The sequence below is a fragment of the Mytilus galloprovincialis genome, chromosome 2 (assembly GCF_965363235.1).
Source record: "Mytilus galloprovincialis chromosome 2, xbMytGall1.hap1.1, whole genome shotgun sequence".
NCBI lineage: Eukaryota > Metazoa > Mollusca > Bivalvia > Mytilida > Mytilidae > Mytilus > Mytilus galloprovincialis.
The window spans coordinates 48,413,830-48,428,537 of record NC_134839.1 but is presented as its reverse complement, the minus strand read 5'-3'; the positions used below and the strand labels follow the sequence as shown (position 1 = coordinate 48,428,537).

At 30.3% G+C, this 14,708-nt stretch overlaps 1 protein-coding gene across 9 annotated transcripts in view; it reads right to left on the bottom strand.

Annotated features, from left to right (window-relative positions):
• The window catches only part of LOC143063736 (uncharacterized), a 51,873-nt gene that overhangs the window by 30,980 nt on the left and 6,185 nt on the right, over positions 1-14,708 (bottom strand). For 7 of the 9 annotated variants that reach the window (XM_076236079.1, XM_076236083.1, XM_076236085.1 and 4 more), the window contains 5 exons: positions 12,820-12,863; positions 8,297-8,352; positions 5,916-6,023; positions 3,204-3,366; positions 2,593-2,646 (listed from right to left, as the gene is read on the bottom strand). In XM_076236079.1, the coding sequence (XP_076092194.1) occupies positions 2,593-2,646; positions 3,204-3,366; positions 5,916-6,023; positions 8,297-8,352; positions 12,820-12,863 (425 nt within the window). The remainder of the gene's footprint in view (positions 1-2,592; positions 2,647-3,203; positions 3,367-5,915; positions 6,024-8,296; positions 8,353-12,819; positions 12,864-14,708) is intronic. The other 2 variants (XM_076236080.1, XM_076236082.1) reach the window with 1 other exon arrangement.

The window sequence follows — 14,708 nt, the reverse complement described above, 5'->3', positions numbered from 1 at the left end:
TATTATCCTATTTTACTTGTCATCAATATTCAATCATACATGTGAGTCATATTTTGGGACAAACAGAACATTCAGACTTTAATGATTTATCCAGTGTAAAAAAAACCTGTATAGTACACACAAACAATTTGTGTCATTTGGACAGGTTTTAGTGTATAACCAGGTGCTCCGCAGGGCGCAGCTTTATACGACCGCAGAGGTCGAACCCTGAACAGTTGGGGCAAGTATGGACAAAACATTCAAGCGTGATACAGCTCTGAATTTGGATTGTGATCAAATTTTTGACAATTCATGGGTTTTTTTTACACAAAACAAATGTCAAGATTTTACAAATCAATTAAAGATTTCTTCTTCAAACTTTTAAAATCTAAAATTAAATAGTTGACACAGCATAGGTTTCTGACACAGAATGAATGTGGTCTAATGAACTTAAAAGTTTTTTTTGCCTTTGAGCAATTCACTATGCTGTTGAATATTAATCCTCTCAAAAAAATGTTTGAAGAAATTTTCTTTTTATTTATGAAATCTGAAATGAGAAAAATTTAACCCCCCCCCCCCTTTTTTTTTCACATCCCCGTTTCCCTTTTTCCAAAACTTATATCAATTCAAATTTCTAATGGAGTTTGCAACAATAACTACTCTTTTAAATACATCATAAAATATTAAAATGTAAAATAAAGTGCTTGTTATCACTGAATGGTAAAGATTGGTTGGTAGTAAAAGTGAATATACATTGTTTATTGTATAAAACAATAAAAAAAACTTCATCAGAAACATTTTATATTGGCAAATTTCCAATGAAGTTATTTACATAAAGTTATTGGCAAATAAAAATAGAAAATGACATCATAGTCATGTCTGGCAAATGTCCAACATACACTATCTAAAAACATTTTAGATAAGATAAGGAAAAAAAGCTTCATCAGCAACATTTTATATTGGCAAATTTCCAATGAAGTTATTTACATAAAGTTATTGGCAAATAAAAATAGAAAATGACATCATAGTCATGTCTGGCAAATGTCCAACATACACTATCTAAAAACATTTTAGATAAGATAAGGAAAAAAAGCTTCATCAGCAACATTTTATATTGGCAAATTTCCAATGAAGTTATTTACATAAAGTTATTGGCAAATAAAAATAGAAAATGACATCATAGTCATGTCTGGCAAATTTCCAACATATATTATCAACTACTATTCTATACAAAGAAAGATAACTCCAATTGAAAATTAATTGCTATTGCACAATATTGTGCAATTAGATATTTCTTGCTATTGTGCAATACTGTGCAATTGAAAATTTCTTGCTATTGCACAATACTTGATATGGAATCCTGATTTGGACCAACTTGAAAACTGGGCCCATAATCAAAAATCAAAGTACATATTTAGATAAAGCATATCAAATAAGCCCAAGAATTTAATTTTTGTTGAAATCAAACTTAGTTTAATTTTGGACCCTTTGGACCTTAATGTAGACCAATTTGAAAACTGGACCAAAAATTAAGAATCTACATACACAGTTAGATTTGGCATATCAAAGAACCCATTTATTCAATTTTTGATGAAATCAAACAAAGTTTAATTTTGGACCACCATTTGGACCAACTTGAAAACTAGGCCAATAATCAAAAATCTAAGTACATTTTTAAATTCAGCACATCAAAGAACCCCAAGGATTCAATTTTTGTTAAAATCAAACTATGTTTAATTTTGGACCCTTTGGACCTTAATGTAGACCAATTTGAAAACGGGACCAAAAATTAAGAATCTACATATATAGTTAGATTCGGCATATCAAAGAACCCCAATTATTCAATTTTTGATGAAATCACACAAAGTTCAATTTTGGACCCTTTGGGCCCCTTATTCCTAAACTGTTAGGACCAAAACTCCCAAAATCAAACCCAACCTTCCTTTTATGGTCATAAACCTTGTGTTTAAATTTCATAGATTTCTATTTACTTATACTAAAGTTATTGTGCGAAAACCAAGTATGCTTATTTGGGCCCCTTTTTGGCCCCTAATTCATAAACTGTTGTGACCTCAACTCCAAAAATCAATCCCAACCTTCCTTTTGTGGTCATAAACCTTGTGTTAAAATTTCATTGATTTCTATTTACTTATACTAAAGTTATTGTGCGAAAACCAAGAATAATGCTTATTTGGGCCCTTTTTTGGCCCTTAATTCCTAAACTGTTAGAACCAAAACTCCCAAAATCAATCCCAACCTTCCTTTTGTAGTCATAAACCTTGTGTCAAAATTTCATAGATTTCTATTCACTTAAACTAAAGTTATAGTGCGAAAACCAAGAAAATGCTTATTTGGGCCCTTTTTGGCCCCTAATTCCTAAAATGTTGGGACTAAAACTCCCAAAATCAATCCCAACCTTCCTTTTGTGGTCATAAACCTTGTGTTAAAATTTCATAGATTTCTATTCACTTTTACTAAAGTTAGAGTGCGAAAACTAAAAGTATTCGGACGACGACGACGACGACGCAGACGACGATGCAGACGACGCCAACTTGATAGCAATATACGACGAAAAATTTTTCAAATTTTGCGGTCGTATAAAAACATACTTACATTTGTAGGTATACTTGGTAATTTACTTATATCTGGGGCTGTAAAATTTAACATCTGAAAAAAAAAAAGAAGATTGAATTTTAGAGCTTATTACTAGTAAATTTACCTAATTGAAGTAAAAATTCTATCAAAGTAGTTCAGTAATTTTTCTTGAAAATATGTGCTCAGTATTTGAAAAGCACATAAAAAAGCAGCAAACAATAGAATCCTAGAAAAACAGCAATGATAACTGAATTCACAAAAATAACATAGTTAAAAAACAGAAAATAAATATATTCCAAGAACTGGAAACACAAAAAAATAAAAATGTATACAGTACAAATGTATTTAGATGGTCTCATTTTTCTGTTGGCGTAAGTATATAAATTCTCTTTGTAGACAACATACACATATAATTATTTCATACATATCAAATCAATCTAAAACCTAATTTCAAGCCATTTCTACAATAGTTCTTATAAAATTTGACCAATTCTGGCAGCAAGACAATTCTATTTCCAACAAAGTTGGCAACTGTTTAGTAGCAAATACTGATTATAAAATCTATATTACAAATTATAATGGCAATTTCGGGACAAAAAGAATAAACTAAGGCTGAAAATTTTGCATACATCCTGTCCAACAATGATCTGAACTGGTACCCCAGGTGTTGGTACACCATTAGCATAAGTAGCTCGTAATAATTCTGTCACATTATCATCATTATCTGTGGTATTTATCATCTCAGCCAACTTGTTAAGTATTGTGTAGAACACATCGAACCATGGGAGACAACTGCAAATATACAATATTTAAATTAGCATAAAACCAGGTGCTCCGCAGGGCGCAGCTTTATACGACCGCAGAGGTTGAACCCTGAACAGTTGGGGCAAGTATGGACAAAACATTCAAGCGTGATACAGCTCTGAATTTGGATTGTGATCAAATTTTTGACATTACATGGGTTTTTTTACACAAAACAAATGTCAAGATTTTACAAATCAATTAAAGATTTCTTCTTCAAACTTATTTAAATCTAAAATTAAATAGTTGACACAGCATAGGTTTCTGACACAGAATGAATGTGGTCTAATGAACTTAAAAAATTTTTTTTGCCTTTGAGCAATTCACTATGCTGTTGAATATTAATCCTCTAAAAAAAATGTTTGAAGAAATTTTCTTTTTATTTATGAAATCTGAAATGAGAAAAATTTAACCCCCCCCCCCTTTTTTTTTCACATCCCCGTTTCCCTTTTTCCAAAACTGATATCAATTCAAATTTCTAATGGAGTTTGCAACAATAACTACTCTTTTAAATACATCATAAAATATTAAAATGTAAAATAAAGTGCTTGTTATCACTGAATGGTAAAGATTGGTTGGTAGTAAAAGTGAATATACATTGTTTATTGTATAAAACAATAAAAAAAACTTCATCAGCAACATTTAATATTGGCAAATTTCCAATGAAGTTATTTACATAAAGTTATTGGCAAATAAAAATAGAAAATGACATCATAGTCATGTCTGGCAAATGTCCAACATACATTATCTAAAAACATTTTAGATAAGATAAGGAAAAAAAGCTTCATCAGCAACATTTTATATTGGCAAATTTCCAATGAAGTTATTTACATAAAGTTATTGGCAAATAAAAATAGAAAATGACATCATAGTCATGTCTGGCAAATTTCCAACATATATTATCAACTACTATTCTATACAAAGAAAGATAACTCCAATTGAAAATTAATTGCTATTGCACAATATTGTGCAATTAGATATTTCTTGCTATTGTGCAATACTGTGCAATTGAAAATTTCTTGCTATTGCACAATACTTGATATGGAATCCTGATTTGGACCAACTTGAAAACTGGACCCATAATCAAAAATCAAAGTACATGTTTAGATAAAGCATATCAAATAAGCCCAAGAATTTAATTTTTGTTAAAATCAAACTTAGTTTAATTTTGGACCCTTTGGACCTTAATGTAGACCAATTTGAAAACTGGACCAAAAATTAAGAATCTACATACACAGTTAGATTTGGCATATCAAAGAACCCATTTATTCAATTTTTGATGAAATCAAACAAAGTTTAATTTTGAACCCCCATTTGGACCAACTTGAAAACTAGGCCAATAATTAAAAATCTAAGTACATTTTTAAATTCAGCATATCAAAGAACCCCAAAGATTCAATTTTTGTTAAAATCAAACTAAGTTTAATTTTGGACCCTTTGGACCTTAATGTAGACCAATTTGAAAACGGGACCAAAAATTCCCAAAATCAATCCCAACCTTCCTTTTGTGGTCATAAACCTTGTGTTAAAATTTCATTGATTTCTATTCACTTTTACTAAAGTTAGAGTGCGAAAACTAAAAGTATTCGGACGACGACGACGACGACGACGCAGGACGACGACGCCAACGTGATAGCAATATATGACCAAAAAATTAAAATTTTTGCGGTCGTATAAAAAAGGTTTGGTTATATTCAGCAAAGAATTCTTTCTTTTAAAAAAAATAAAGGCTAGATTGCTTATAATGGAATAGGAAAATCTAGGCATCAATCTTAATAGCTTCAAGAAGTGCTGATAAAATGCTATTATGTATAGCCAGTCAAGGTCGTTAAAAACTTCCATTTGTTAAAAGGCTATTGGATAGAGGACCAAAGAAACAATTTTAAGATTGATTGAGTGGTGATTGCTTTACACCTCCAGGTTCTCACTAAGGCAAGTCCATGAGTCCTGGACTCATGAAAATCTGTCTGGACTCACCATTTTTAAAAGTGGCGAGTCCAAAGATGCATCAAGATCGAAATATTTTGTATAAACTGAACAATCATATCATCATTTTATAGCAAAAGTTTAAAAGTAATCAGAATTTAATCTCATTTCATTGTTCTATTAGGTCATGGAGACTAAAATAATAAACTATATTGCTATAAAATATCTTTTTCTTACTGTTGGACTCACCATGGCCAAAAATGACGAGTCACAGGACTCGCCTTAAAAAATCCTTAGTGAGAACCCTGCACCTCATCAGCACAAAAAGCCTATATCGCAGTGTGAGCTATTTCAAATATCATAACCTCAAGCTAATCTAAGAGGCTATAAAAGTACAGTGTTGTGGAAGAATTCTTATCTTTTTATTTTTTGATTTTCAGGTCTTTTTTGGCAGAGAAGAACAGCCTTAACTAAAGCAGTGCTCTTGGATTCATGAACAAAACCTACAAATGTTCCATGTCAATTTGAAGGAGATAACAGTAAATCGTATCATGGACTTGCATAAAGCATCCTCATTCAAATTAATATTTTCAATGTCTACATCTAAAACTAACCTGACAATACAAAGACATGTTTGAACTCCTTGTGCTTGTCGACAGTATCCAAACTTATACTTGCTTTCAAGATCAGTCAATACAAATGTAAAATGATCTACTTTTGTTCTGTAAACAAAAACACAATAAATGCTATTAAAATACAAATATGAATTATTAAGAAAAAGGTTATGAGGTATAAATAAAAAAATGATTGGTACATTTTGTACTTTATCAAAATTTGATTTATCTGTAATCGGTTTTTTTTTTGATTTTTCCACTTGTTATTAAAAAAAAAATTCTAGTCATATAAAAACTAAGAAATTTTATCTTTTTTTTAAAATTTTTATCTTGTATTTCTTTTTTCTTCAATTTTAAGAACTAAGGAATAAGGAATTAAAACTATATCACTAGCATTGTGAACCTATATTTAAATATGGAAGCATTTTTTTGTTATTTCTTAACAAAATTCATTGTAAAATATCTTAATAATATTTTTTCTCCTTATTCAGAATAATTTAAACAATCAGCTTTACTGCTATCAAACAACAAATTTTATAAATATAAATTTAACCAATTTTCATAAACCTGTGTATGGTATTCTACATGTATAATATATATCATTATGTTCTATGAGATACACTTTTTAGCAGTAACAATATCTATGCCATTAGCAAAGCTCATCAATTTTAATACTATACTGTTAAACTCCTTTATAATTTGTGTTAGTACTTTACAATACTCATTTCTGTTAAAGATTTGGTCAAGAAAATTCGAAGACATAGAATAAAGATGAAAAAGCATTTGTTAATTTTAATGTTGTTGCACTTATTTTTTCAGAAATACTTCTCTTCAAATGTTCAAGCATACAGAATAAGCAGAAGAAAATAAACTTCAATCAATTGTCATAAGAGATCAAGCATAGAAAAAAACCCATAAAAGTTTAATTATTATTTTGAAATGAAAACGGGAGTTATTATAATACTGGACTCATTTTCTTGGAGTAAAATATTATTGAATAGATTGTGTCATTCCAATTTAAAAGTATAATAAATTAATTAGATGAATTTACTTTACAGACAAACTAAGCTAGTTACATTGCAATACAATCTCTCTTCACACTACATGTATTAAATTTAAGAAATGGATTTTTGGTTAGACGATAAAATCTATCCTTATCATGATGAAATATATCATGATCATGATTAAATCATCGATTCATTATCATGATTATCACAGTGATAACACACTTCACACTTTGGTGCAAAACTTTATTTAGAATACAATAAATTTGTCTGTACCAATCTTTACTATGCTTTTATTTATTTTCATGTTTTGAAAAAAAAAAAATTAAAATTTGAGGGTTCTTTATTTCATGGTTTCCTCATTTGCCCTGTCATACCGATAACTGAACATTTGTAAATAAAAAGTACTATAATTAATTAATTCACAAGCCACAGTATTCCTTTCTTCTAATATCTTGATAAAAAGATAATTGAAGACTGATACAGAAAAACAAGATAACAGAGTTATTAGCAGATATCTATGAATTAAAATGTCTATACTTTGCTAACTCATTGCATTCACATTTGTAAATGACAAAACTGAATATCACAACAGTCTTAATCCACCTTGTCTAGTCTTCCAATGAGAATCTATCAGGGTCAGGCTATTTATAATAATCAATGTCACACATTGAAAAAAGAAGAAACAAACTTTAAAACGTTTGCATTTTTTATTCATGTAATTGTTTGTTTTAAGGAAATCTTACTGTTAAGTTGTTACACTTATAAAATATCTAATGACTATCTTATCTAAATCAAGGAAATAAATATCAAATGTCCTTTTTTTCTAATTGAAAAAAAAAATGTTAGACCCCACAAGAAATTATTTAATCATAAAACTTTCAATAATGTTAGGTTTTAAAGCTTTTTAGACATTTTAATTCATTTACTATGAATACAAAACTTTCTCAACATATTTGAATCATTTAAAATATGAACCAGGAATGCTTTTCATCCCTGCTTCAAATCAAAAATGTATGTGAAAGTATTATAACATTCAAGTTACAGCTGATTACATTGTGTGTGTAGGTACAGGTTATATCTTTGGTTAGCTTGCTTGCTAGCTTAACCGTGAAGTCATTATTAGGTAAGGTATACTACCCTCCTTTTAAAGTAGCCTAGTCCTACACACAGATAGATTGGTTATCTGTTGGACTAGTCTACTCTTAAAGAAGGGAAGTTTACCTAACCTAAAAATAACTTCATGTTTCAGCTAGCAAGCCTTTGTCTACACTCTCAATGTGATCGGCTGTAATGCTGAGAAAGTCTCTTTAGAAAAGATTACAAGATAAAGAGTTAAAAGCCATTCGCCACTGGCCAGCCTTAATGTAAACTTACGTGTACCTTTCACTGTCACATGGAAATGCAAACATGGGTATAGGTTTTAAAGTTTGCTGTTAAAATAATAATATTGTATTAATAACATTATTCATATCATAAAATGGATCAACTATGTAATAACAACAAATACTGAAGATAAACAAGAGTGCACACGCTGAAATGTCTCGCCTTCTATACTAATCATTGATATTATGTTGATAGTCCTAAGTATAAAGCTAAGCTTTATTACAACTGTCACATAAACTTAACATTAACCAAGATAACTAAACAAAGACCAATGAACCTTGAAAAAGAGGTCCAGGTCAGATAAACCATGCCAGGCAGACAGGTACAGCTAACAATGCTTCTATACAACATATATAGTTGACACATTACTTATAGTTTAAGACAAATAGACCAAAACACAAAAACTTAACACTGTGCAATGAACCGTGAAAATGTGGTCACGGTTAAATAAAACCTGCTCGACTGACATAAAGATCATAAAATATTTCCATACACCAAATACAGTTGACCTATGGCATATAGCATTAGATAAAAAGACCAAAACTCAAAAACTTAACTTTGACCACTGAACCATGAAAATGAGGTCAAGGTCACATGACATCTGCCCGCTAGACATGTACACTTAACAATCATTCCATACAACAAATATAGTAGACCTATTGCATATGGTATGAGAAAAACAGACTAAAACACAAAAATTTAACTATAACCGCTGAACCATGAAAATGAGGTCAAGGTCAGATGACACCTGCCAGTTGGACATGTTCACCTTACAGTCCTTCCATACACCGAATATACTAGCCCTATTGCTTATAGTATCTGAGATATGGACTTGACCACCAAAACTTAACCTTGTTCACTGATCCATGAAATGAGGTCGAGGTCAAGTGAAAACTGTCTGACAGACACGAGGACCTTGCAAGGTACGCACATATCAAATATAGTTATCCTATTACTTATAATAAGAGAGAATTCAACATTACAAAAAATTTGAACTTTTTTTTCAAGTGGTCACTGAGCCATGAAAATGAGGTCAAGGACATTGGACATGTGACTGACGGAAACTTCGTAACATGAAGCATCTATATACAAAGTATGAAGCATCCAGGTCTTCCACCTTCTAAAATATAAAGGTTTTAAGAAGTGAGTAACGCCGCCGCCGTAGCCGCCGCCGGATCACTATCCCTATGTCGAACTTTCTGCAACAAAAGTTGCAGGCTCAACAAAAAGTGGTATGTTTGAAGCTTTGTCCAATGAAATACTGACAATGACTTACCAGAAAATCTGCTCACCAGTATTTTAATTTTTAACTATACTTACCACAATATATCATTACCAGTATTTTAATTTTATGTAATGATCAATAAAACTACCACCAACACACATCTTGTACATACAATAAGTTTCTTTAATAAGTTTTTTAAACATTTTGAAGATATTTGTACTTTAGAAAGTTTAGAATATTTAGCATAAACATTAATTCAAAATTAATCAGAAATTTTTTATTAATGTGGAAAAAAATTATCAACTACAACGGTTCTTACTTAAAATTATTAGGTGAAACTTTCTTTTATACTGGATTTTCAATTTCTTTGATTCTCTAACTAGTGAGACCCTCTAAATCTGCTCTTGAAGCATGCCTTCTTCACAAGTCTAGTAAATGCCATAGCTTTACAGATTACTGGGTTATCTGTTGAATTTTTCTATTATATCCTTGAAATAAGACCACACTTGAAAATATGTTGGTTTGCACAAATCCTACCCAAACGTGGAGACAGTTGGTAGGTAGCTATGAAGTTTTGTCAATCGGCTACATATTTTCCTAATTCTATGGAGCTAACAAGTCATCTGATATTGCTTTTTCCCTACCTGTACAAGCCAAAAATTTCTACCAGATACTTCTTCTTAATTGTTGTCGGAATTTTTATCTTAAGTTGGATCTTTAAATTTAACAAATTTGAATAATTGTTATGCCTATACACCCATTATAAATCTATATTTATAGAGAGGTTTACTTTAAGATAAATATAAATTAATTGGTGTATTGCCCACTGCACCACTGTTAATTAACACAACTGAAGTATTTCACACTTTGATGACCCTTATAAATGTTTAAAAGAACATTTGTAAATACATGACTTCAATTGCTCTTAAATGGATGTTTCCTGTCAAATTTTAATCGTTTCTTGCAAATCGTCAACCGATGTTATATAAGTCCAATTAAATTGCAAGCAATTACAAAATGGAAGTGGAAATATGATGCTACTTGAATTAAGGATTGTTGTTTATGCGATAAACAAACAAACATAGGATTACTACTTGTATAATTAGTTATTTATACAAGTACAGCTTATCAGGCTTATGGTCAAAAATACTAATTTCGTTTATCAACTATTTTCCTTTTTTTTTCTTTTTTTTTTTTAGAATTTATAAACTTTCAAACAAATGCTTTCTAACAAATTCTTTTCTTATTTTCATGAAATTTCAAAGTACAAAAAAAAAAGAATATGTCCCCAGTACACGGATGCCCCATCTGCAGTATCATTTTCTATGTTCAGTGGACCTTGAAAATTGGAGAAAATCTCTACTTTGGCATTAAAATAAGAAAAATTAAATCATAGGGAACATGTGTTTCAAGTTGATTGGACTTCAACCTTAACCTGAAGCAGGACAGACGGAGAGACGAACGGACAAAAGAACCGACGGATTAACAGACCAGAAAACATAATGCCCAAAAATGGGGAATAAAAATTTGTAGTTTTTGAAAGTTGTTTGAAACCAATCCAGATAGGAAATAAATGTAAATAAACTCATCATAGATACCAGGATTAAATTTTGTATTTACGTCAGACGCGCGTTTCCTCACAAAAATCTTATCAGTGACGCTTGAATCCAAAAAAGTAAAATTATTAATATAAAATATATAAAATGCATAGTATAATTAAGGTGGTACCTAACACTACAGGAAGATAACTCTGTAAAGTGAGCTAAACGTTTTAATTACGTTGTGTTGTAAAGAAATATTAAGCTTCTCAATGATCAAAATTGGTGTTTGTCAAACTGCTATATAACCAGGGTAATTTTTCTGACAAAACGGTTGGTTCAAAAAATTTTAAATTTTTATATTTTTGTTTAAGGGTCAAAGTAAATAATTTGACAAAATTTAATGAAAATTAAACGAGCAAAATTAATTTTAGTGAGAGTGTTGGGTACCACCTTAAAACAAAACAACATAACAATGCCTTTTGTCCAAATATTGTTCTCAGTTTCAGATAGATACTTTGAAGTATTTTTACAGTCATTTCCTTGCTTTTCAAAAAAAACCTGGTATGCTATTTTTATATAATCATGATAATACTATGTAGAGTTGTATAGAAATTTAACATATTAAATTATGCTCTGACATGCTACAAATGTATAAATAATTGGATTGCTGAAAATTACAATTAATGTGTTGAATTTCACAGTCTACTGACTAACTTTATATTCCTCAATAATTTGAAGGACAGCTATGTTAACTAATTCTATTGTAAAACTACATGTATCTGTTACAAGTTACAGGTGTAAATATTTAATATACCAAATTTGCATAAATTATCTTAAATAAAATTCTGATTTCAACAGAATTAGATTTTATCAAGAAAAGGTCAGATAAGTTATTTAAAATGAAAATGTCATTTACTAAATAAGCCATAAATAAAGATATTGAGGCTACTACAATGTACTAGTTCACTGCACATAACAGGTGTTTGTACAACGTGTACAAGGGAAAATAAATATACAAATCTTACAAAGTTTTAAAGTCATGGATATTATGATGAAGTTAAATAGTGTCTCAAGTGTCGACAGTAAAAACTGAAGACCTGTATAATATTACAATATCAAAATACATTGAAAATACTATATATATATATATTATATAAATTTGAAATGTAATGTGACAGCAATGTATATTTGCTTCAAAGAATGATAGGTCCATGATAATTTGAATGTGCAAGAAAATAAAGATCCTGTATAAAGCATTTATCATGTTTATGTAAAGGATATATTGCGGGTCTTGCACTTTTGATAAAAAAAAAATGAAAAATGTGTCTATAGGACACAGATGACACTGGTGATGCCCATATAAAAGGACATATCATAAACACGGAAAAGAAAAATGTTTTTTTTTAAAAGTGGTGTCACCAAATTTGATCTTGATCCGAGTTTTGTGGTAATAAGCATTGTGTATATGTTCATAACATTTGGTTGAGGCAAACTGAAGTTTGAGAAAGGAAAACAATTTCAGGACATACATTCATCAGAGGTACAGACGTATTAACGGACACAGTCACAGGTTAACCTTTACGCCCCTCAGTAATAGTTGTGGCAAAAAACATAAAGTTCCCTCACTGAAAAGACAGGTCAAAGACCTTAAAAAGACACCAACCAAGAACCCATGGCTACTGGGAAAGTCACATAATGTTAAAAAAATAAATGATTCATGTCAATTATTTCCTAATATGTATACTAACCTCATCGTTATAATCTCTAGGATATTTCTGTACAAATATAGTTTCTGAAAAATGAAAAAGGTAAAATTAAGGTAACCAGGCGCGGATTCAGAGGGGGGGTTCCGGGGGTAGGAACCCCCCCTTTTTTTTGGACGATCAATGCATTTGAATGGGGACATGTAATTGGAACCCCCCCTTTTTAAAATGGCTGGATCCGCCCCTGGGTAACTAAACTACAACAAAGTTCATAGACATAGAGGATCTGCAAGTTCCTTATGTTGATGATACAATAATATTATTATGTTTGTTAGCATGTGGACATTGGACTATTATCATCATGACATAACACTGTTTCCAATGTAATCAAAATCATGATCATGTGACTATTTGGTTCCTTGTTCATAGTTATCATGTGATATGGTGTATGATAAAGAGTGCTTAATTTGTCATTCAATTTTAACCCCCCCCCCCCCCCACTTCAAAAAAAAAGAAAGATCAGACTTTTGTTGGTTGATGAGTTGACCATCATGACCAAGTTGACCCTTTTATTTTTAAGAAGAAATGTTAAAACTAAAATTGGTAAATTCACAACTATAGGTATTATAACGTGAAAAATTTAAATAAAAAATGCTTATTTCATGCACTGAGATTCAGTCCATGGAGTAAAAAAGTAAGATTAAAATATGTAATTTTCTAAAAGTTATTAAAGAGTCCAATCAACAACCAACGTCCAAATAGTCCATAATTTTTATGAAATCTGATCATAATATAAAATTCTTTACTCTTTGAAACTAGCACCTAATTTTCACAACTGCCTAAAAACTGAGAAAAGTGAGAAAAATGAGCTATCAAAAGATTCAAATAATTATAGTAGTTAATTTGAACATGTTGAAGAGGGACTGTTTTGGTCTCCAATATATGAACACATAAATACCAATGTCAGTAAGGTAAACAGATTGATTTGATGAAATGATATCACTTCCTTGTTTCTAGTAAATTCATCAACAAAACAAATGTGAAATACTTCCTGCTCCTGAATACAGGTCTATCTATGCAATGTATATCATTTTTATCATCTTCTGTCAAAACATCATAGGATTTCTACAAATTTGTAATTTGATGAACCAAGAATTAATTTTAACACAATAAGGAAGAATAAATAGAATACTTATTTGCACACTGATAGTTTAAAGGTCAAAAAGTTTTTGATATTGGCTCCATTCAATCATGCAAAAAATATAGGTCATATTGCATGTATTGTGTTTAATGTTTCAGTAGCGCTTTACATGTACAATCAAACTTTGTGAAGGTTAAACTCAGTTTACTGAATTAAAAGGTCATTGAAGGTCAGGAAAGAAACTTGAATTAACCACTAGTCTGGACAAATTCCACTAAGCAGTAATTAATAACAGGGGTATCCTCATTAACAATGGTCCAAAGTTTGGCAAAGATTGAAATGTATGATAAAATCTGGATTTTCAATACTGACCCTATGGTGCATGTATATATGATCTGTTCTCACATAATATATATATATATATATATATATATATAAATATATATCAACAACTATGGTTTTATTTATTCTTGATGGTTCATGCTAGCTTCAGTGATGTGTATAAGTAAATTTAGTTCATATACTCTTATCGGTAAATGCATGTGGAAATGCAACAAGTGACTTGCATAAAGGTACTAACTAAGGTCTTCTCACATAAAATATAAAAAAACTATTGGTTCTTATTTCTTGATAATTCATGCTAGCTTTAATAGTGAAGTGTATACATGAATTTCATTTTATATCATTTAACATACTATAATAGGAAAATGCATTTATATTTGCCTCAAGTGCCTCTTGTATAAAGGTACTAAGTGAGACACAAGACAGGTCCTTTGTGATAGGTTGCATCAAG